The 22,216-nt window shown below is 44.6% G+C and overlaps 1 protein-coding gene across 1 annotated transcript in view; it reads left to right on the forward strand.

Annotated features, from left to right (window-relative positions):
- LOC110164259 (unconventional myosin-VI-like) overlaps positions 1-21,181 on the forward strand; it is a 73,035-nt gene extending 51,854 nt beyond the window's left edge. The window contains exons 20-25 of the mRNA XM_055149748.1: positions 3,936-4,093; positions 12,612-12,703; positions 13,240-13,312; positions 16,472-16,599; positions 18,210-18,305; positions 21,161-21,181. Coding sequence (XP_055005723.1) covers positions 3,936-4,093; positions 12,612-12,703; positions 13,240-13,312; positions 16,472-16,599; positions 18,210-18,305; positions 21,161-21,181 — 568 coding nt within the window. The remainder of the gene's footprint in view (positions 1-3,935; positions 4,094-12,611; positions 12,704-13,239; positions 13,313-16,471; positions 16,600-18,209; positions 18,306-21,160) is intronic.
- Positions 21,182-22,216: the final 1,035 nt, after the last annotated feature.

Here is a 22,216-nt window from a genome sequence, read left to right on the forward strand (position 1 = left end):
TTTAGTCCTTTTAGACCTGGTTTAGTCCTGGTTTAGACCTGGTTTAGAGACCTGGTTTAGGTCCTGGTTTAGTCCTGGTTTAAGAGTCCTGGTTTAGTCCTGGTTTAGACCTTGGTTTAGTCCTGGTTTAGTCCTGGTTTAGACCTCCTGGTTAGTCCTTTTAGTCCTGGTTTAGTCCTGGTTTAGTCCTGGTTTAGTCCTGGTTTAGTCCTGGTTTAGTCTGGTTCTGGGTTTATCCTGGTTTAGTCCTGGTTTAGTCCTGGTTTAGACCTGCCTGGTTTAGTCCTGGTCCTGGTTAGTCCTGGTTTCCTGGTTTAGTCCTGGTTTAGTCCTGTTTAGACTTGGTTTAGACCTGGTTTAGTCCTGGTTTAGACCTGGTTTAGTCCTGGTTTAGTCCTGGTTTAGACTTTCTTCAGACTCTTTTAGGACTTGGTGATTTACTCTCTGAACTCGAGTCGATTTAAACGATTTTATAATTAAGCTTAAATCCCTCCAAGATCCATATCAGTGCAGAGGAGCCGGGGCCAGTCCTGGTCTGGACCCGGTTCAGTCTGGGTTTGGTCCAGGTTTGGGGCCACAGACTTGATTTTAGCTCAGTCCTCAGATCCGCACGAAACGTAAACTCTGATACTGATGTAGTCAGTTTAGTCCTGTTTAGTCCTGGTTAGTCCTGGTTTAGACCTGGTTTAGTCCTGGATTAGTCCTACTTTAGTCCTGGTTCAGTCCTGGTTCAGTCCTTCTTTAGTTCTTCTTTAGTCCTGGTTCAGTCTGGTTTAGTCCTGGTTTAGTCAGTCTGGTTTAGTCCTGGTAGAGTCTTCCTGGAGTCTGGTTAGTCCTGGTTTAGTCCTGGTTTCAGTCCTGGTTCAGTCCTGGTTCAGTCCTGGTTTAGTCCCTGTAGATTTGTGACTCTGGTCCATCTGTCGCAAAACCGCGAGTTTCGTCTGTCGCCTCCTCAACTGATCAAAACATGAAAATATGAAACCAGGTCTAAACCAGGACTAAACCAGGACTAAACCAGGACTAAACCAGGACTAAACCAGGTCTAAACCAGGACTAAACCAGGACTAAACCAGGTCTAACTAAACCAGGACTAAACCAGGACTAATCCAGGTCTAAACCAGGACTAAAACAGGACTAATCCAGGACTAGGTAAACCAGGACTAAACCAGGACTAAACCAGGACTAAACCAGGTCTAAACCAGGTCTAAACCAGGACTAAACCAGGTCTAAACCAGGTCTAAACCAGGACTAAACCAGGTCTAAACCAGGTCTAAACCAGGACTAAACCAGGACTAAACCAGGACTAAACCAGGACTAAATCCAGGTCTAAACCAGGACTAAACCAGGACTAATCCAGGTCTAAACCAGGACTAAACCAGGTCTAAACCAGGTCTAAACCAGGACTAAACCAGGACTAAACCAGGACTAAACCAGGACTGAACAAGATCTAAACCAGGACTAAACCAGGACTAAACCAGGACTAAACCAGGACTACACCAGGACTAAACCAGGTCTAAACCAGGACTAAACAAGATCTAAACCAGGACTAAACCAGGACTAATCCAGGTCTAAAAACCAGGTCTAAACCAGGTCTAAACCAGGTCTAAACCAGGACTAAAGTAGGACTAATCCAGGACTAAACCAGGTCTAAACCAGGTCTAAACCAGGTCTAAACCAGGTCTAAACCAGGACTAAACCTGGACTGAACCAGGACTAAAGTAGGACTAAACCAGGACTAAGCGAGGACTAAGACAGGGCTAAACCAATATAAGGTCTTAACCAGATTAACATGGCTCTAAACCAGGTATAAATTTAGGTCTAAACCAAGAACCAAACCAAGAACCAAACCAAGGATTAAACCAAGATTCAAACTAAGGTCTAAACCAGGACTAAACCAGGACTAAACCAGGACTAAACCAGATCTAAACCAGGACTAAAGAGATCCGTAATAATTTTGTTGAGTCTCATAGTTTTATTCAGGACTTTTGTTTGTCTTTTTACTTTTCTCGCTGTGTACTTTTACTTCTATTTCTACTTGAGTAATATTTTTATTGAAGTAACTGTACTCGAGTTCAGTGTAACAGAACCGTTACTCGAGTAAAAGCTGCTTGGTCTTTCTGTGTCGCTGTGAGATGATTTGAGGGGGAGGGCGGGAGGACGGGAGGGCATCTGAGTATAAATCCGTCTGTAAACCCGTCGGTGTTTGATTTACGGTCGTGGGATTTTCTCTCCTCGGGTTTTTTGATTTAATACTTTAATTCCTGGCGCCGTTTTCTTCTTCTCCTGTTGTAATTTAAGAAAACGACTCCAGACGAATCATGAAAACACATCAGAGTCTGGTTTTATTTAAGTCCTGGTTCAGTCCTGGTTCAGTCCTGGTTTAGTCCTGGTTCAGTCCTGGTTTAGTCTTGGTTTAGTTCCTGTAGATTTGTGACTCTGGTCCATCTGTCGCAAAACCTCAAGTCTCGTCTGTCGCCTCCTCAACTGATCAAAACGTGAAAATATGAAACCAGGACTAAACCAGGACTAAACCAGGACTAAACCAGGACTAAACCAGGACTAAACCAGGACTAAACCAGAACTAAACCAGGACTAAACCAGGACTAAACTAAAGAACTAAACCAGAACTAAACCAGGACTGAAACCAGGACTGAACCAGGACTAAACCAGGACTAAACCAGGACTAAACCAGGACTAAACCAGACTAAACCAGGACTAAACCAGGACTGAAACCAGGACTAAACCAGGACTAAACCAGGACTAAACCAGGACTTAAACCAGGACTAAACCAGGACTAAACCAGGTCTACTAAACCAGGACTGGAACCAGGACAACAGCTGGACTAAACTTGGGTCTAAACCAGGACTAAACCAGGTCTAAACAGGACTCTAACAGGACTAAACCAGGACTAAACAGGACTAAACCAGGACTAAACCAGGACTAAACCAGGACTAAACCAGGACTAAAACAGGACTAAACCAGGAAACTAAACCAGGACTAAACCAGGACTAAAACCAGGACTAAACAGGACTAAACCAGGACTAAACCAGGACTAAACCAGGACTAAACCAGGACTAAACCAGGACTCCAGGACTGAACCAGGACTGAACCAGGACTAACTCAGGTCTCCTCAGGTCCTCACTCAGGTCTTTCTTCTTCTTCTTCTTTCTCTTCTCTTTCTTCTTCTCTTCCTTCTTCTCCTCCTGTTCCTCCTTCTCCTTCTTCTTCTTCTTCTTCTTCTTCTTCTCTTCTTCTCTTCTTCTTCTCCTCTTCTTCTTCTCTTCTCTTCTTCCTCCTTCTCTCCTCCTCCTCTCCTTCTCCTTCTTCTTCTTCTTCTTCTCTTCTTCTTCTTCTTCCTTCTTCTCTTCTTCTTCTTCTCTTCCTTCTTCTCCTCCTCCTTCCTCCTCCTCCTCTCCTCCTCCTCCTTCTTCTCCTCCTTCTTCTTCTTCTTCTTCTTCTCCTTCTTCTTCTCCTTCTTCTTCTTCTTCTTCTTCTCCTTCTTCTTCTTCTTCTCCTCCTTCTCCTCCTCCTCCTCCTTCTTCTTCTTCTTCTTCTTCTTCTTCTTCTTCTTCTTCTTCTTCTTCTTCTTCTTCTCTCTTCTTCTCCTTCTTCTTCTTCTTCTTCTTCTTCTTCTTCTCCTCCTCCTCTCCCTCTCCTTCTTCTTCTTCTTCTTCTTCTTCTTCTTCTTCTTCTTCTCTTCTTCTTCTTCTTCTTCTTCTTCTTCTTCTCCTCTCTCCTCTTCCTCCTCCTCTCTCCTCCTTCCTCCTCCTCCTCCTCCTCCTCCTCCTCCTCCTCTTCTTCCTCCTCCTCCTCCTCTCCTCTTCTTCTTCTTCTTCTTCTTCTTCTTCTTCTTCCTCCTCTCTTCTTCTTCTTCCTTCTCCTCTCCTCCTCCTCCTCCTCCTCCTCCTCCTCCTTCTTCTTCTTCTGCGGTGCAGAGTTCCTCTGAAGGTGGAGCAGGCGAACAGCGCTCGAGACGCTCTGGCCAAAGCCGTGTACAGTCGTCTGTTCGACCACGTCGTGACCAGAGTGAACCAGTGCTTCCCCTTCGACTCGTCCGCCAACTTCATCGGCGTCTTGGACATCGCCGGCTTCGGTCAGTGAACAAAACACACACAACACACACTGAGCGCTAACTGAAGGCACTGCTCTGTCTGCGGCTCTGTCGGACTTTAGAGCTGGAATTCAGTCTGTGTCACTTTTTGGTCCATTTTTTACGCTTTTCTCTGTGGAGGTTGAGTTATTTTGTCTGGAATGTCCCACAGTGCGGCTTTAAACCTTTCTATCGTCACGGAGACCAAACCAGACCAAGTTACAGGTCAGATCTGTGGATGAATGTTGTTTTTTGAGCTATTTTTGAGCCACCTGCAATTGAATAAAAGTAAAGTAGATCTGTTTAAAGTCACACTGTGGAACATTCCAGGCAGAGCAAAGACGTCGCCATAGAAACAAACAGGTGATGGACCTTCAAATAAAAACGAAAAAACTCACAGTACAACATCTGCGTGTTTCTCTTCTTTCAAGATCTGTAATGTTGAACCTTTTCTTATTCAAATAAATATTTAATCATAGTTTTACTTCAACACTGAATCCAGAACAAACAGAAAATAAAATAATAACAACATTTTAAATAAATCATGTGTCCAGAGTCGATCTGTGTGCGTCTGCAGCTCTGAAACATGTTTGATTTGGTCAGACTCATCATCAGAAGAACCTCGAGTCAGAAAATTGTTACAAATGAAATTGTATTTCAAGTTTTAAATATTTTAAAAAGTAAATATTAAAAGTAATAAATATATTAAACCCTTAAAATACAGCAAAAATGTTTGAGGAAATAATGATTTGGGTGGAAATGTCGTCTTAAGTGGAACAGGGTTTTTAATAATTGTCTGATTTTCAGGCAACAACTTGTTCAGTAATTCGAGCTCTACAAACCTTCATTTCAATTTTATTTTAAATCTTTTTCTTTTAATATAACATTGGTGGGTTTGTAAACCAATAAATTAAGTAATTCTGGCCTTAGCTAATGCTGTTATGCATGATTATGTGTTTTTCCTGTCAATATCTCTAAAAATGTTGATGTTGCAGCCATTTTTATTTGGTAAACATCCAAAAGTTTATTAATTCTTCCCTGATCTCCAGAGATTATTCCCTGTTGATTTCATCAAATAAACATTCAACTGTTCAAGAGAAATGTTGCTGACAAACCAAGAGAAGAGGGAATGATTTTCTGACTAGTTGGGCTTTCTGACTAGTGGGCCTTTCTGACTAGTGGACTTTTCTGACTAGTGGGCTTTGACTAGTGGCTTCTGACTAGTGGACTTTCTGACTACAGGGCCTTCTGACTAGTGGACTTTCTGACTAGTGGGCTTTCTGACTAGTGGGACTTCTGACTAGTGGACTTTCTGACTACTAGGGCCTTCTGACTAGTGGGCCTTCTGACTAGTGGACTTTCTGACTAGTGGACTTTCTGACTAGTGGCTTTCTGACTAGTGGGCTTTCTGACTAGTGGACTTTCTGACTAGTGGACTTTCTGACTAGTGGACTTTCTGACTAGTGGACTTTCTGACTAGTGGACTTTCTGACTAGTGGACCTTCTGACTAGTGGACTTTCTGACTAGTGGACTTTCTGACTAGTGGGCCTTCTGGTTAAAGGGTGTGACCATTTGATTTGATCTTGTGGGACAAATGTAATTATATAATGGGCCAAATTTGGCCCCCGGGCCTCACTTTGACGTGTCTGGTCTAAAGCTGTGATCAGTTCTACACATGTTGGTGCTGGAAAGTCATGGAAAAGTTTTGAAATGTTGTCAGTGAAAAAGCGTGTAAACCTGTAGCAGTTTTTCAGTGAGTCCGTCTCACCTTTTAGTTCAAAATCAAACTCCTAAACAAACGGTCTGTGTACGGTTTGTTCTTTTGAATTTCAGTTCAGAACGAAAAACAATAAAATGAGAAAACAGTTTATTATTTCATTTTTCTGTTTTAGTGTCAAAAAAAAAAAAAAAAAAAACAAACAGATTTTGACCTCAATTTCCAATATTTAATTTAAAGTTTAAGGTTTAAAGTCTCGGTGCCTATTTCAGTTTCAGTTTTAATTAAATAATTTTTGTTCAAAATTAAAGCTTGCAGTTTGTCTCAGAGGAGAGTCTTTAGTTTGTGTTTCTACTGCGGAACTTTTTTTGAGCTCAGAGGAGTGTTTTTTTTGTTTTTTTTTTTTTGTTTTTGGTGCAGTACAGGACCTTTAATGAAGCACTTCAGTTTGTTTACCGCGTCCGACTAAAAATAAACGTGAACTTAAATGAACGGAGGCTTCAGCGCCAACGTCTTTAACACTTTCTGAGAGTAAAATAATGAGAACAGATTAAAGCTCGTTCAGGGGGATCCAACCTTTCTCCTCCTGCGAGCGCCTTTCACCCGACGAAAAGGCCACGGAGAAGATGAAAAATATAAATATGAAAAATATAAATATGAAAAATATAAATATGAAACCCACAACAGCGACGACGACGACGGAGAAGAGTCTGGAAAACTGAAAAAACACCGACAGGTTCAGGAGGAAAAGAATCTGTGTTTGTTTTTCAAAATAAAAACAAAAATAAGAAAATGAAAAAACAAAAAAACAATGATTTTCTTCATTATTTGTCTCCAAAACCAAAATTAAAAAAACAGATAATGATTTTTTTTTTCAGTTTTTAATTTGTGTTTAAATGAAAAATGGAAGAAAAAAAGAGGACTAAACCAGGACTAAACCAGGACTAAACCAGGACTAAACCAGGACTAAACCAGGACTAAACCAGGACTAAACCAGGACTGAATCAGGACTAAACCAGGACTAAACCAGGACTGAACCAGGACTAAACCAGGACTAAACCAGGACTAAACCAGGACTGAATCAGGACTAAACCAGAACTGAACCAGAACTGAACCAGGACTAAACCAGGACTAAACCAGGACTAAACCAGGACTAACCAGGACTGAACCAGGACTGAACAGGACTAAACCAGACTGACAGGACTAAACCAGACTAAACCAGGACTAAACCAGGACTAAACTAAAGGACTAAACCAGGACTAAACAGGACTAAACCAGAACTGAACCAGGACTGAATCAGGACTAAACCAGAACTGAACCAGAACTGAACCAGGACTGAACCAGGACTAAACCAGAACTGAACCAGGACTGAATCAGGACTAAACCAGAACTGAACCAGAACTGAACCAGGACTGAACCAGGACTGAACCAGAACTGAATCAGGACTGAATCAGGACTAAACCAGGACTAAACCAGGACTGAACCAGGACTGAATCAGGACTGAACCAGGACTAAACCAGGACTGAATCAGGACTAAACCAGGACTGAACCAGGACTGAACCAGGACTGAATCAGGACTAAACCAGGACTGAACCAGACTGAACCAGGACTGAACCAGGACTAAACAGGACTAAACAGGACTGAACCAGGACTGAACCAGGACTAAACCAGGACTAAACCAGGACTGAACCAGGACTGAACCAGGACTAAACCAGGACTAAACCAGGACTGTGTTTAGTGTCAGGACAGTCCTGGACTTGTGCCAGTGTAGACTGTGGGGTGATCAGGACTGAGACCAAGACCTGGACTGAGACCGAGACCGAGACCGAGACTGAGACTGAGACTGAGACCGAGGACTGAGACCGGGACAAGATCGGGACTGAGATCATGACCAGACCATGACCGAGACCAGGACTGAGACCGGTACCAGACTGAGACTAGGACCGGGACTGAGGCAGGGACTGAGACCGAGACCAGACCAGGACTGAGACCGGGACTGAGACCGGGACTGAGACCGGGACTGAGACCAGGACTGAGACCGGGACTGAGACCGGGACTGAGACCGGGACTGAGACCGGGACTGAGACTGAGACCGAGACAGACCAGGACTGAGACCAGGACTGAGACCGGGACTGAGACCGAGACCAGACCAGGACTGAGACCGGGACAAGATGGGGACTGAGACCGGGACTGAGACCAGGACAAGACTGGGACTGAGACCGGGACTGAGATCAGGACTGAGATCCTGACCAGACCATGACCAGATCAGGACTGAGACCAGTACCACACTCGGACTGAGACTGGGACCAGACTGAGACCAGGGCAGGACTGAGACCTGGACTGAGACCTGGACTGAGACCTGGACTGAGACCAGGACCAGACCGGGGCTGAGAATGAGACCAGACCATGACCAGATCAAAACTGAGACCGGTTTAGTCCTGGTTTAGTCCTGGTTTAGTCCTTTTTTTTTTTTTTTTTTCAATTTTTCATTTAAACACAAAATCAAAAACTAAAAAAAAAACAAATCATTATCTTTTTTTTTTTGTTTGTTTTTTTTCATTTTGGTTTTGGAGACAAATAATGAAGAAAATTGTTGTTTTTTTTTCAATTTTTTTTAATTTTTGGTTTTATTTTAAAAAGCAAGTGAACAAATAAAACACAGATTTAGACGCTTCTTCTGCTTCAGTTCACGTCATCGCTGGAAGAAATCTCCAAAAAATCTCCTTTGTTTAGTCTGAGATCCTGAACGTGCAGAGTTTGTGAGTTAAACATGTGAACGAAACAAAAACACACACAGGTCCTGGTCCAGGTCCTGGTCCAGGTCCAGGTCCTGGTCCAGGTCCTGGTCCAGGTCCAGGTCCTGGTCCAGGTCCTGGTCCAGGTCCTGGTCCAGGTCCTGGTCCAGGTCCTGGTCCAGGTCCAGGTCCAGGTCCTGGTCCAGGTCCAGGTCCAGGTCCTGGTCCAGGTCAGGTCCTGGTCCAGGTCCTGGTCCAGGTCCAGGTCCAGGTCCAGTGTGTGACGAGGAGACGACATGAGAACATCACGGATCAGAACAGAGTGTAACATGAACCTTTCTCAACTTACAACCTTAAAATAAATCATTAAAAAATCACAGATATCACAGTTTCCACCTGTTCAGACTCAGAGCTGCAGTTTCCGCGGCAACCGGAGCCTGAGCGATCACCTCCGTCTCCCCGGCTCCGTCCCCGAGATCACGGCGAGCGACGAGCGACGAGCGACGAGCGACGAGTGACGGGGACGTGTCGGCAGCCGCGCTCACACCGGGACATGACTCACGGTCGTCTGCCTGCACGTGTCTCCCTGCAGGGGGCGCTGTTTAGGGACTGTGATGTTTTAGAGAGACAAGAAGTGCTTTAAAATATTCCACAGTGCTCCTGGAGACGTAGTGTCCGGCGCAGGGTCACTGTGGGTTAGTTTAAAGCAGCGGTGCTCACACTTTTTCATCATGTGATCTACTTACAAAATGACCAAGTCAAAATGATCGACCTGATACAAAGTCAAACAAACTGCACTGAAACACTCTGTGCCCTTTTTCCTGGACCCTCCCCCACAGTTTGAGAACCTCTTCTTTAAGAGAACTTCCTCTGACACTTTACACAAAACTGTGAAAAAAGTGAAGGAAGATTTTTAAACCTGTTTTTTAAAGTTCCAAACTGGAGTTTCATTCTTTTCTGGTTTTGCAGTGATATTTACCAGCCTCTGCACGTTTACCAAACCAAACGCACATCGTGACAAACACAGATGCATTTGTCACTTTTGTTAGACAAACTTCAGCCAAATGTGGCAGTAGGTCTGTTCTGTAGATCCGCTCTATGCTGTAGACCTGCTTTGTGCCAACACTGGAACACAAATTTAGACTGGTTTTTGCTTCACGTTTGGTCTTGTTCTTCTAATCAGCCGCACTGTGGGAGGGGCTTGTGTTGGCTGTACGCAGGAAGGAGCGAGAGCGTGAAAAGGCGAGGGGCGGCGTGCTGACGTGAGGCAGATGGACAGGTAGGATGTTTAGGAAGTTGAACCTGCCCTGTGATGCACGCTGGTACACGAGGGCACACGCTGTCGCAGACGAGCCGTGCATAGGGAGCGTGTGTGTTTGTGATGCGCCGTAGAGTCTCCGCGGGTTTCAAATGAGCGCACAGGCCGAACTGAGACGCCCCACACGCTCCTGCACCCGCTACAAGTTTATTACCAACAGCAGCGGCCGGAATGAAATATGATCAGACCTCGAGTGAGAGACAAGACCGAGTCCAAACGCGAGTCCGAGACGAGACACGACGATCTACCCACACGACCTTGGAGATCGACCGGTAGATCGAGATCGACGTATTGAGCACCACTGGATTAAAGTGATCAAACGTTCATTTTTACCCGTTTACAGAACCAGTTTTGAGCCTGTGTCCTGCAGATTTATACAAAACCAGTGATTTGTCCCAGTTTTATTAAAGAAATGTCCCAGTGTCTCTATTTTTTTACAGTAAAGAAACATAATCCGTCTTTTGTTTGAGTAAAATACAAAAAAGTTGCTTAAAGAACGACAAAAATGCCAAGAAAATGTGACTAAACTGACAGAAAAAGTACTGAAAAGTTGTAATTAAGTAAAAGTATCTTTACTTTGCTTCATTCCTACTCGAGTAAAAGTAAAGTAACCATCTAAAAATCTACTCGAGTAAAAGTAAAGAAGTTCTGCATTTAAAATGTAATCTGAGTAAGTGAGGAGTCAGTGGTAAAAAACTGTCGTTGTGTCCTTAGGCAAGACACTTCACCCACATTGCGTAGTATGAAAGTGTGTGTGTGTGTGTGTGTGTGTGTATGTGTGTGTCTGTGTGTTGTGTGTGTGTGTTGTGTGTGTGTGTGTGTGTGTGTGTGTGTGTGTGTGTGTGTGTGTGTGTGTGTGTGTGTTGTGTGTGTGTGTGTGTGTGTGTGGGCAGAGGGGCAGATGGTGCAGATTGGCAGCCTCCTTACATCAGTCTGTCCCAGGGCAGCTGTGGCTGCAGTAGTAGTTTACACACTGAGTGTGGAGTGACTGAATAATGAAGTGTAAAACACTTTAAACACTTTGGGATCTTGAAAGACGAAGTCTAAATGCAACGATTAATTAATTAACCAATTAAACGTTATTTATTTACTTTCAATTATTTGATGTGAAAAGGATGAGTCATAAATATAATCCATCCTTTCATCCATTGTCATCCTCTTCTCTGGGGTCGGGTCTCAGGGGCATCAGTTTAAACAGGGACTCCCAGACTTCCTTCACCCCAGACACTTCCTCCAGCTCCTCCGGGGGACCTGAGGTGTTCCCAGTCCAGTCCAGAGACAGAGTCCCTCCAGTGTGTCCTGGTCTTCCCCAGGGCCTCCTCCTGGTGGGACATGAACACCTCCAGAACAGACGTCCTCCCCTCAGACGCTCCTCTCCACGTGGAGGAGCAGCGGCTCTACTCCGAGCTCCTCACTCTGTCTCTAAGGGAGACGCCCGGACGCACTGCGGAGGAAACTCATTTGTGCCGCTTGTGTCGTGGATCTGGTCCTTCGGGTCATGACCAGAGGTGATGACCAATACAGCGACCACATCACTGCCCACGCTGCACCTGTCCACCTGTCAATCTGCACCTGTCTGCCACCTGTCCACCTGTCAATCTGCCCACGCTGCACCTGTCCACCTGTCAGTCTGCCCACGCTGCACCTGTCCACCTGTCAGTCTGCCCACGCTGCACCTGTCCACCTGTCAGTCTGCCCACGCTGCACCTGTCCACCTGTCAATCTGCCCACGCTGCACCTGTCCACCTGTCAATCTCACGCTCCGTCCTCCCCTCACTCGTGAACAAGACCCCGACAGACTTGAACTCCTCCACTTGAGGCAGAGACTCTCCACCTGGAGACGACAAGACACATTTTTCCGGTCGAGAACCAACGACCTCGGACTTGGAGGAGCCGATCTTCATCCCAGACGCTTCAAACCGCAACAGAGCTGCAGGTCCTGGTCTGATGAAGACAACTGGACAACATCATCTGTGAACAGCAGAGACGATCCTGTCCGACCCCTGACTGAGCCCAGAAACTCTGTCCATAAACACAGTGAACAGAAGCGGTGACAGGGGCGGCCCTGACGGAGTCCAACGTCCAGTCTAATCCAGCACAAGTGTTTCCTTCACTTTCCTCTTGAGAATTATTCAGTTCACCTTCTTCTTACACATCGTGACGACCTCGATCTGTGACTCAGCTCCAGCATCGTCCAGATCCAGGACAGACGGACGCTTCTGTACGACGACGGAACGTTCCAGAGTGAAAATCCTGCACTATTTACTTTCATTTCTGGCAGATTGTTTTTTTGTTTTTTTTGTTTTTTTGCATTTAAACTTTATCATTCTGATTTTACTCAATAACGAGGCGGGTTCCAGCAGTGTAATACAGTAAAATACTTGGGTCAGAATGTACTCGAGTAAAAGTGAAATGACCTATTTCAAAAACGACTTAAAAAAAATGACAAATTACTCATAAATGTACTCGATTACAGTAACGTGAGTAAATGTAATGTTACTTTCCATCGTTTATTGAACAAACGTTATGGTCCTGGAGATGTCGAACATTTTAAACTGCACAAACTCTAATCCTCTGTGTCTGTGCAAATATCCACATCATGAAATCCATTTTTAATTTGAATTTGTAGAATCAGTCTGAGTGAACAAGTTCCTTCTGTTTTATTCATGATCAGTTTGTCGTTGTTTCTTTTGAGTTTTGGTCACAGACTCTGACTCGTTTTTGTGTCCGTCTTGTGTTTTTTTTCCCAGAATATTTTGAGCACAACAGTTTTGAACAGTTCTGCATCAACTACTGCAACGAGAAACTCCAGCAGTTCTTCAACGAGAGGATCCTGAAAGAGGTGAGACCGAAAACCAGGACTGAACCGGGACTGAACCTGAACCGGGACTGAACCGGGACTGAACCTGGACTGAACCAGGACTGAACCAGGACTGAACCGGGACTGAACCTGGTTGTGTTAAATGTGTGTGTTGTGTGTGTGTGTAAACGTGTGTGTTGTGTTGTTGTGTTAAACGTGTGTGTTGTGTTGTTGTGTTAAACGTGTGTGTTGTGTTGTTGTGTTGTGTGTGTTGTGTGTAAACGTGTGTGTGTTGTGTGTGTGTGTTGTGTTGTGTGTTGTGTTAAACGTGTGTGTTGTGTTGTTGTGTTAAACGTGTGTGGTGTGGTGTTGTGTTGTTGTGTTGTGTGTGTAAAACGTGTGTTGTCGTGTTGTTGTATTAAATGTGTGTGTTGTGTTGTTGTATTAAACGTGTGTGTTGTTGTGTTGTTGTGTTAAACGTGTGTGTGTTGTGTTGTTGTGGTGTGTGTGTTAAACGTGTGTTGTTGTGTGTTGTGTTGTGTTAAACGTGTGTGTGTGTTGTTGTTGTTGTGTTACAGGAGCAGGAGTTGTATCAGAGGGAGGGACTCGGTGTGAACGAGGTTCATTACGTCGACAACCAGGACTGTATCGGTGAGAAACAACAATATATGTATTATATATATAAAATACATGTTTAATACATGTTTAATACATGTATTATACATGTATTATTAAACATGTATTATGTTTGTATTCAACCTGTATTAAACATGAAACGGAGCAGAATAATGATGATGTAATTTAACGTGACTCATTAAACAGACTCAGACTCTGAGTTTATATTTACACAGTAAACATTCACTGTCACTGTCGTCATTATCTTCACGTCTGCTCTCAGAGTGAGCAGACTCGCCTCTCCACAGATCTCACCTGTGACCTGACCTGGAGTGTCAGGTGTTTGTCTCCATGGAGACAGGTCGTTGACTGTAAACGTTGCACTGTTGACACAGAGGATGTTCTTAAAAGGGCAGAGGGGAGTTAAACCCCGCCTCCTGGGGGCGGAGCACAGTCAAAGCTGTCAATCAAACCACAAACCAAGCTGTCAATCAAAGTCCATGATGTTTTCTAAACATTTATGAGACGGAGCTTCAGTTAAACCTGCTCTGACTAAACTTCATCTTCATTCAGTCAAATATTGAAATAAAAGGTCAGGACGGTGTAGAGGAGAGTCAGAGTGAAAGAACTCGACCGCAGCAGAGACAGAGAGAGTTAAAGTCACACTGTGGAACATTCCAGAGCAGCGGCGTCTCCATGGAGACGAGCAGGTGGACGATCGACCGCCCGAGAACCAGAGCTGAGTCTGTGATTTGTGAATAAACAAGAAAACAGACGTTTGTGTGAAACGCTGAAGCGACGGAGCAGAGAACGACAGATGTCCACGAGAGGAGAGGAAAGAAAGAAAGAGGAAAGAGAGAGAGAGAGGAAAGAATGACAGATGTCCACGGGAGGAAAGAGGAGAGAAAGAAAGAGGAAAGAGAGAGAGAGGAAAGAACGACAGATGTCCACGAGAGGAGAGGAAAGAGGAGAGAAAGAGGAGAGGAAAAAGACAAGAGGAGAGGAAAGAGAGAGAGAGAGAACGACAGATGTCCACGAGGAGAGAGGAGAGGAAAGAGGAGAGAGAGAACTTCACCTGTCCACGAGAAAAACAAAGGAGAGGAGGATGAGAGGAGAGAGAGAGAGACGAGAAAACTTCAGCTATCATAGAAGGAGCGAGGGAAAGGTGAGGAGGAGGAGGAGAGGAGAGACGAGACGAGAAAAGAACAGCTGTCAACAGAGACAAGAACAAGGAGAGGGGGATGAGAAAGAGGAGAGAAAGAACAGAGAACTACAGCTGTCAGAGAGAAAGAGAGAGAGAAAGAGAGATGGAGTGAAAAGGAAAGAGATAAATAAGACAAACTAAACGAAAGCGTCTGTCACAAAAGCCACACAGGTGCAGACGACAAAAGAGCAGAGCAAGGTCTCACTCCCAAAGAAAGAAAGAGAGAAAGAAAGAGAGGAGAGAGGGATGAGAGAGGAGGAGGAGGAGGGAGGGAGAAAGAAAAGAGGAGAGGATGTGAACAGTGTTTGTGTCAGAAAAGAGGAAGAGAGGGAGGAGAAAGACGTGAAAACTACAGCTGTGGAAAAGAAAGAAGAAAGAGAGAGTGAAAGAGGAGCGAGAGAAAGAGGAGAAGAAGAAGAGAAAAAAGAGAGAGAGAGAGAGAAAAGAGAGAGGATGTGTGTTTGTGTTTGAGACGAGCAGAGTGTGAGGAGAATCTGAAAAACCACGAAAAATCTGAGAAAAAAGACGTGACTGAAGCGTCGACCAATCAGAGGAGAGACGGAGACACGAACGACCAATCAGAAAAGAGAAAGGGACACGACCGACCAATCGGAGGAGAGACAGAGACACAAGAGAGACAGAGACAGAGAGAATCAGAGAGAGACCAATCCAGATCAGAGAGAGAGAGACGAAGACACAAAAGACCAATCAGAGGAGAGAGACAATCAGAGGAGAGATCGGGACAGGACTGACCAATCAGAGGAAAGAGAGAGGGACACAACCGACCAATCAGAGGAGAGACGGAAGACACGAGGGACCAATCAGAGGAGAGACAGATACAGAGACAGAACCAACCAATCAGAGGAGAGACACAAGACCAATCAGACACAAGACCAATCAGAGGACCAATCAGAGGAGAGAGAGAGACAGAATAGACCAATCAGAAGAGAGAGAAACACGATGGACCAATCATAGGAGAGACAGAGACACAAGTGGCCAATCAGAGAAGAGACTGAGAAAGAAAGGGATTATGGAGGAAAAGAAAAAGAGATTCAGAAGGAAAGAGGAGGAGAAAGAAAGTGGAAAACATGAGGAGAAAAAGACGTGAGAAACAGAGAGAGGACACACAGGAAGAGAGAGAAGAGAAAAAGGAGAGAGAAAGAGAGAGAAGGAGGAGAGGAGAGGAGAGAAAAAGGAGAGAGAAGAGAGGGAGGAGAGGAGAGGAAGTTGTCCCTGACCTGAACGTAACTCGTTTAATAATAAACATCAGAGTTTGACCAGAGAAAAAGAGAAAGAGAGAGAGAAGGAGGAGAAGAGGAAGAGAGGAGAGGAGGAGAGGAGGGAGAGGAGAGAAGAGGAGGAGAGGAGAGGAGAGAGAGGAGAGAGAGAGAGAGAGAGAGAGGAGAGGAGAGAGAGAGAGAGAGAGAGGAGAGAAGAGGAGGAGAGGAGAGAGAGGGAGGAGAGAAGAGAAGAGAAGAGGAGGAGTTGAGCGTAAGGGAGAGGAGGAGAGCCATGGAGGAGAGAAGGAGAGGAAAGTAAGGGACGAGAGGAGGAGAGGAGAGAAGGAGAGAAGAGCGAGGGAAAAGAGGAGAGCAAGGGAAGAGAGGAAAGGAGATAAGACAGATGGAGGAGATGAGAGGAGGAGAGGAGAAGTTCAGATCTGTTTGGGCTTTAGGAGCACAGATCCTTGTCTCCTCAGACGTGGGAGGGCATCTGACTCTCTTGTCTCCTCAGACGTGGGAGGGCATCTGACTCTTTTGTCTGACTCTCTTGTCTCCTCAGACGTGGGAGGGCATCTGACTCTTTGTCTCCTCAGACGTGGGAGGGCATCTGACTCTCTTGTCTCCTCAGACGTGGGAGGGCATCTGACTCTCTTGTCTCCTCAGACGTGGGAGGGCATCTGACTCTCTTGTCTCCTCAGACGTGGGAGGGCATCTGACTCTCTTGTCTCCTCAGACGTGGGAGGGCATCTGACTCTCTTGTCTCCTCAGACCTGGTGGAGGCCAAACTCGTGGGGATCCTGGACATTCTGGACGAGGAAAACCGACTCCCACAACCTTCAGACCAACACTTCACCCACGCAGTCCACAGCAAACACAAAGACCACTTCAGACTCAGCGTGAGCAAAGGACCAAGACCTGGACTAAGACCTGGACCTGGACTAAGACCAGGACTAAGACCAGGACTAAGACCTGGACCTGGACTAAGACCACTTCAGACTCAGCGTGAGCAAAGGACCAAGACCAAGACCTGGACCTGGACTAAGACCACGACTAAGACCACTTCAGACTCAGCGTGAGCAAAGGACCAAGACCAAGACCTGGACCTGACCACGACCACTTCAGACTCAGACTAAGAGGACTGGACTAAGACCTGGACTAAGACCACTAGACGGACTAAGACCAGGACTAAGACCAGGACTAAGACCAGGACTAAGACCACTTCAGACTCAGCGTGAGCAAAGGACCTGACCAAGACCTGGACCTGGACTAAGACCTGGACTAAGACCACTTCAGGACTCAGCGTGAGCCAAAGACCTGGACTAAGACCTGGACCTGGACTAAGACCTGGACTAAGACCACTTCAGACTCAGCGTGAGCAAAGGACCAAGACCAAGACCTGGACCTGGACTAAGACCAGGACTAAGACCTAAGACCAGGACTGGACCAAGAGACCTGGACTAAGACCTGGACTAAGACCTGGGACTAAGACCTGGACCTAAGACCACTAGACCACTGACCTGGACTAAGACCTGGACGACTAAGACCAGACTGACCAAAGACCACGGACCTGGACCTGGACTAAGACCTGGACTAAGACCTGGACTAAGACCAAGACCTGGACTAAGACCTGGACTAAGACCTAGACCTGGACAAGACCGGAGACCTGGACCTGGACTAAGACCTGGACTAAGACCAGGACTGACCAGACCTGGACCAGACCTGGACCCGACCACTAAGACCCTGGACTAAAGACCTGGACTAGACCTGGGACTAAGACCTGGACCAAGACCTGGACCAAGACCACGACCTGGACTAAGACCTGGACTAAGACCTGGACTAAGACCTGGACTAAGACCTGACCTGGACTAAGACCACGACCAGGACTAAGACCACGACCTGGACTAAGACCACGACCTGGACTAAGACCTGGACTAAGACCTGGACTAAGACCTGGACTAAGACCTGGACTAAGACCTGGACTAAGACCTGGACTAAGACCTGGACTAAGACCTGGACTAAGACCTGGAACAGACCTGGACCAGACCAGGACTAAAACTGGACCAGACGTGGACCAGGCCTGGACTAAACCAGGACCTAAACCAGGACTAAAACAAGACTAAAACAGGACTAAAACTGGACTACACCAGAGACTAAGACCAGGACCAGACCATTACTGAACCAGGACTAAACCAGGACCAGACCAGACCTGGACTAAAACTGGACCAGACCGGGACCAGACCTGGAACAGACCTGGACTAAAACCAGGACTAAACCAGGACTAAAACCAGGACTAAACAGGACTTAAACCAGAGACTAAGACCAGAGACTAAGACCAGAGACTAAGACCGGGACTAAACCGGGACTAAACCGGGACTAAATCGGGACCGAACCAGGACTAAAACTAGACTAGAACAAGACTGAACCAGGACTGAACCGGGACTAAGACCAGGACTAAACTAGAACTAAACCAGGTCTAAACTGTGTCTTTATTTCTTTTTTTTTTCAGATTCCCAGAAAGTCCAAGTTGGCGATTCACAGAAACGTGAGAGACGACGAAGGATTCATCGTGAGACACTTCGCCGGAGCCGTGTGCTACGAGACCGTACGTGATCCTGGACCAGGACTGGACCAGGACTGGACCAGGACTGGACCAGGACAAGAACAGGACTGGACCAAGACTGAAACAGGATGGAACCAAGACTAGACCAGGACTGATTTCAGGACTAGACAAGAACTAGGACTAGGCTAAGACTGAACCAGGACTAAACAAGGACTAAACTAGGACTAAACCAGAACTAAACCAGGACTGGATCAGGACTAAACCAGGACTAAACTAGAACTAAACCAGGACTAAACCAGGACTAAACTAGAACTAAACCAGAACTAAACCAGAACTAAACCAGGACTAAACCAGGACTAACCAGGACTAAACCAGGACTAAACCAGGACTTACTGTCAGGACCCAGAGTCTTGTTGGCGCTGGGAGGGCATCAGGGTTAAACAGCGCTGGCGCTGGGAGGGCATCAGGGTTAAACAGCGCTGGGGCTATGGGAGGGCATCAGGGTTAAACAGCGCTGGCGCTGGGAGGGCATCAGGGTTAAACAGCGGGGCTGGGAGGGCATCAGGGTTAAACAGCGCTGGGGCTGGGAGGGCATCAGGGTTAAACAGCGCTGGGGCTGGGAGGGCATCAGGGTTAAACAGCGCTGGCGCTGGGAGGGCATCAGGGTTAAACAGCGCTGGGGCTGGGAGGGCATCAGGGTTAAACAGCGCTGGTTCTCTGGGGCAGACTCGGTCTTTCTCTCTGCAGATTGTTTTATAATTGTATTAAATCCTGCGTCTAATAAAAGTCAGTTTACTGCGATGATTAAACACGAGACAAAAATGAGGCAAAGTTTGAAACGATTCCCTCGAGCTTCTGTTCTCACCGAGCTTCACACGTTCACTTTGTGTCTGTCAAATCTCTGCGTCGTCACGATCCAGAGAAAAAGAAAATTAAATTCTGTAACTAAAGTTCATCCGAGCTGCTTCTTCAGTTCAGGTCAGACTCTGATGGACACTGACTCATATCTGCCTGAAAGAGGAGCCAACTACTCTGAAACTACTCTGAAACTACACTGAAACACCTCTGAAACTACTCTGAAACACCTCTGAAACTACACTGAACTACTCTGAAACACCTCTGAAACTACACTGAAACACCTCTGAAACTACTCTGGAACTGCTCTGTAACTACACTAAAATTACACTGAAACTACATTGAAACTACTCTGGAACTACACTCGAACTACACTGGAACTACTCTGAAAGTACACTGAAACTAGTCTGGAACTACACTGAAACTACTCTAGAACTACACTGAAACTACACTGAAACTACACTGAAACTACTACACTGAACTACACTGGAACTACACTGGAACTACTCTGGAATTACTTTGAAACTACACTTGAAACTCCTCTGAAACTACACTGAAACTCCTCTGAAACTCGGGAACTACACTGAAACTACTTTGGAATTGCTCTGGAACTACACTGGAACTCCTCTGGAACTACTCTGGAATTACTTTGAAACTACCCTGAAACTCCTCTGAAGCTACACTGAAACTGCTCTGACACTACACTGGAAGTACACTCGAACTCCTCTGAAACTACACCGGAACTACACTGGAACTCCTCTGAAACTACACACTGGAACTACTCTGGAACTACACTGAAACTACACAGAAATGATCTTTTTCGGCTCAAGTGTCCCTCTGTAGTTTTGCTCTATCAAGGGAAGAAAGACGAAAACTTAAAGGAAACAACGACACATTTGTGACGCACTGAACTAAACTCATGTAATGTTATGATGAATAAAACAGAAGGAACTTTTTCACTCAGACTGATTCTACAATTAAAATTAAAAATGAATTTCATGGCACCATCGCTCTCCTGTTTACAACTCCAGACCTAAATCAAAACAAAGAAACAATAGTGATCGTCTGTAGTCTCAGAGGTGTAAAGGTCCGTGGATCTATAGTCCGTGAGTGAGATCGACTAGTGGCCGCTCCAGGTTCTGCAGCTCCCAGGAGCTCCGGCCCAGAAACAATTCTCCTTTAGAGCACAATGTACTGAATTCAAAGTGCCCGTGTTCGGCTGACAGCACCTCCAGCTTTCACAAAGGTCAGGTGTTGTAGGGATTCTCCTGTATTTTTACAACGTGAACTTTAAACATTTATTAAATCGTCAAAACGCCTAAAAGTCAAACTTAGCCTAGCCTCAACAGACCGAGAAACAAACACAAAGGTAAACAAGGTGAGTTACTTTCAGAGTAGTTTCAGAGTAGTTTCAGAGTAGTTCCAGAGTAGTTCAGAGTAGTTCAGAGTAGTTTCAGAGTAGTTTCAGAGTAGTTCCAGAGTAGTTTCACAGTAGTTTCAGTGTATTCCAGTATAGTTTTAGTGTAGTTTCAGAATAGTTCCAGAGTAGTTTCAGCTTGGTTTCGGCGTAGTTCCAGAGTAGTTCCAGTGTAGTTCCAGTGTAGTTTCAGAGTAGTTTTAGAGAAGTTTTAGAGTCGTTTCAGTGTAGTTTTAGAGTATTTTCACTGTAGTTTCAGTGTAGTTTAAAACTAGTTCCAGGGTAGTTTCAGCTTAGTTTCGGAGTAGGTTCAGAGTAGTTTCAGATTAGTTCCAGTGTTGTTTTAGAGTAGTTCCAGAGTAGTTTTAGAATAGTTCCTGAGTTGTTCCAGTGTAATTCCAGTGTAGTTTCAGTGTAGTTTGAGTAGTTTCAGTGTAATTAGCTCCTCCTTCAGACAGATATAAGTCAGTGTCCACCAGCGTCTGACCACAACTGAAGAAGCAGTGCGGATGAGCCACGAAATATCTTTGATTATATAAAAAGACCAAAAAACCTTTTGTCCAGCTTGACAGAGTTGAATTTGTCTTTTGGCTTCTCTGAAACTGACTCACTTCCTTGTTTACAGTTTGTGTTTGTAGCTCGGTAGTTGGGAGCGTCACACCTCTGAGCTTACACACTGTCACCATTGTTTTCTTTGATTTAGTTTTAAGTCTGAGGATGGAGTTGTAAATAGGAGAGAGATGTTGTCTGAGCCCTCCATATCAGAGCAGTTTCAGAGTAGTTTCAGTGTAGTTGACTCCTCCTTCAGGCAGATATAAGTCAGTGTCCACCAGCGTCTGACCACAACTGAAGAAGCAGTGCGGATGAACTTTTGTCCAGTTACAGAACAGAATTTCTGAACAGAACGGAGAGAATACACCGATATAAATCTAACGGACGAACCACAGTCTGAGCCGTTCGTTTTTGTTCTAAGAAGGATTATCTTTCTTAACAAAAATAGACTCTTTAACTCCCATCTCGAACTGTTTCTTTTCGTTTCTGTGATTAGCAGCTTTGAGATACACAGCAGACTGAGGTCCTGTGTTGTTCTCTCTGTTGTGTTGGTACATCTTCTTATCAAGTGAATTTTTCTTTGCCACGTTAACTTTAAGTACAACTACGTCTGTGCAATTAATTGAATTCTGATCGCAATTTCAATTTGTGTGTCAAACGATCGACAATTATGTTTTTCTATTCATGTTCAAAGTATTTTATTTTATTCATTTTATGTTTTATACACAATTGCAAAACTGCTCTAAAGTTCATATTTATGTCTATATTTATTTTTAGTTTGAAAATTTTGCGTAATTTATCAATAACAAAGTGTTTTTTTTAATAATAATAATATAAAATAGATAATAATCTATTTATATATTAATTAATAATAATAATAATAATAATACAAATAATAAAAAAATAATAAAATAAAATAATAAAATAATAATAATAAAAATAAAAATAATAAATATAAAAATAGTAATAATAAAAATAATAATAAATAAATAAAAAATAATAATAATAAAAATAATAATAAATTTGAATAATCCTGATTTCAAAATAATTGTGATAATAATTTTTTCCATAATCGACAATTCTCCGTAAATCTACAAAAACGTGTCACAAAACCAGTGTGGCTTTAATA

This window comes from Boleophthalmus pectinirostris, unplaced genomic scaffold, assembly GCF_026225935.1.
Source record: "Boleophthalmus pectinirostris isolate CB_2022bp ecotype Guang Dong unplaced genomic scaffold, ASM2622593v1 HiC_scaffold_13, whole genome shotgun sequence".
Lineage (NCBI taxonomy): Eukaryota > Metazoa > Chordata > Actinopteri > Gobiiformes > Gobiidae > Boleophthalmus > Boleophthalmus pectinirostris.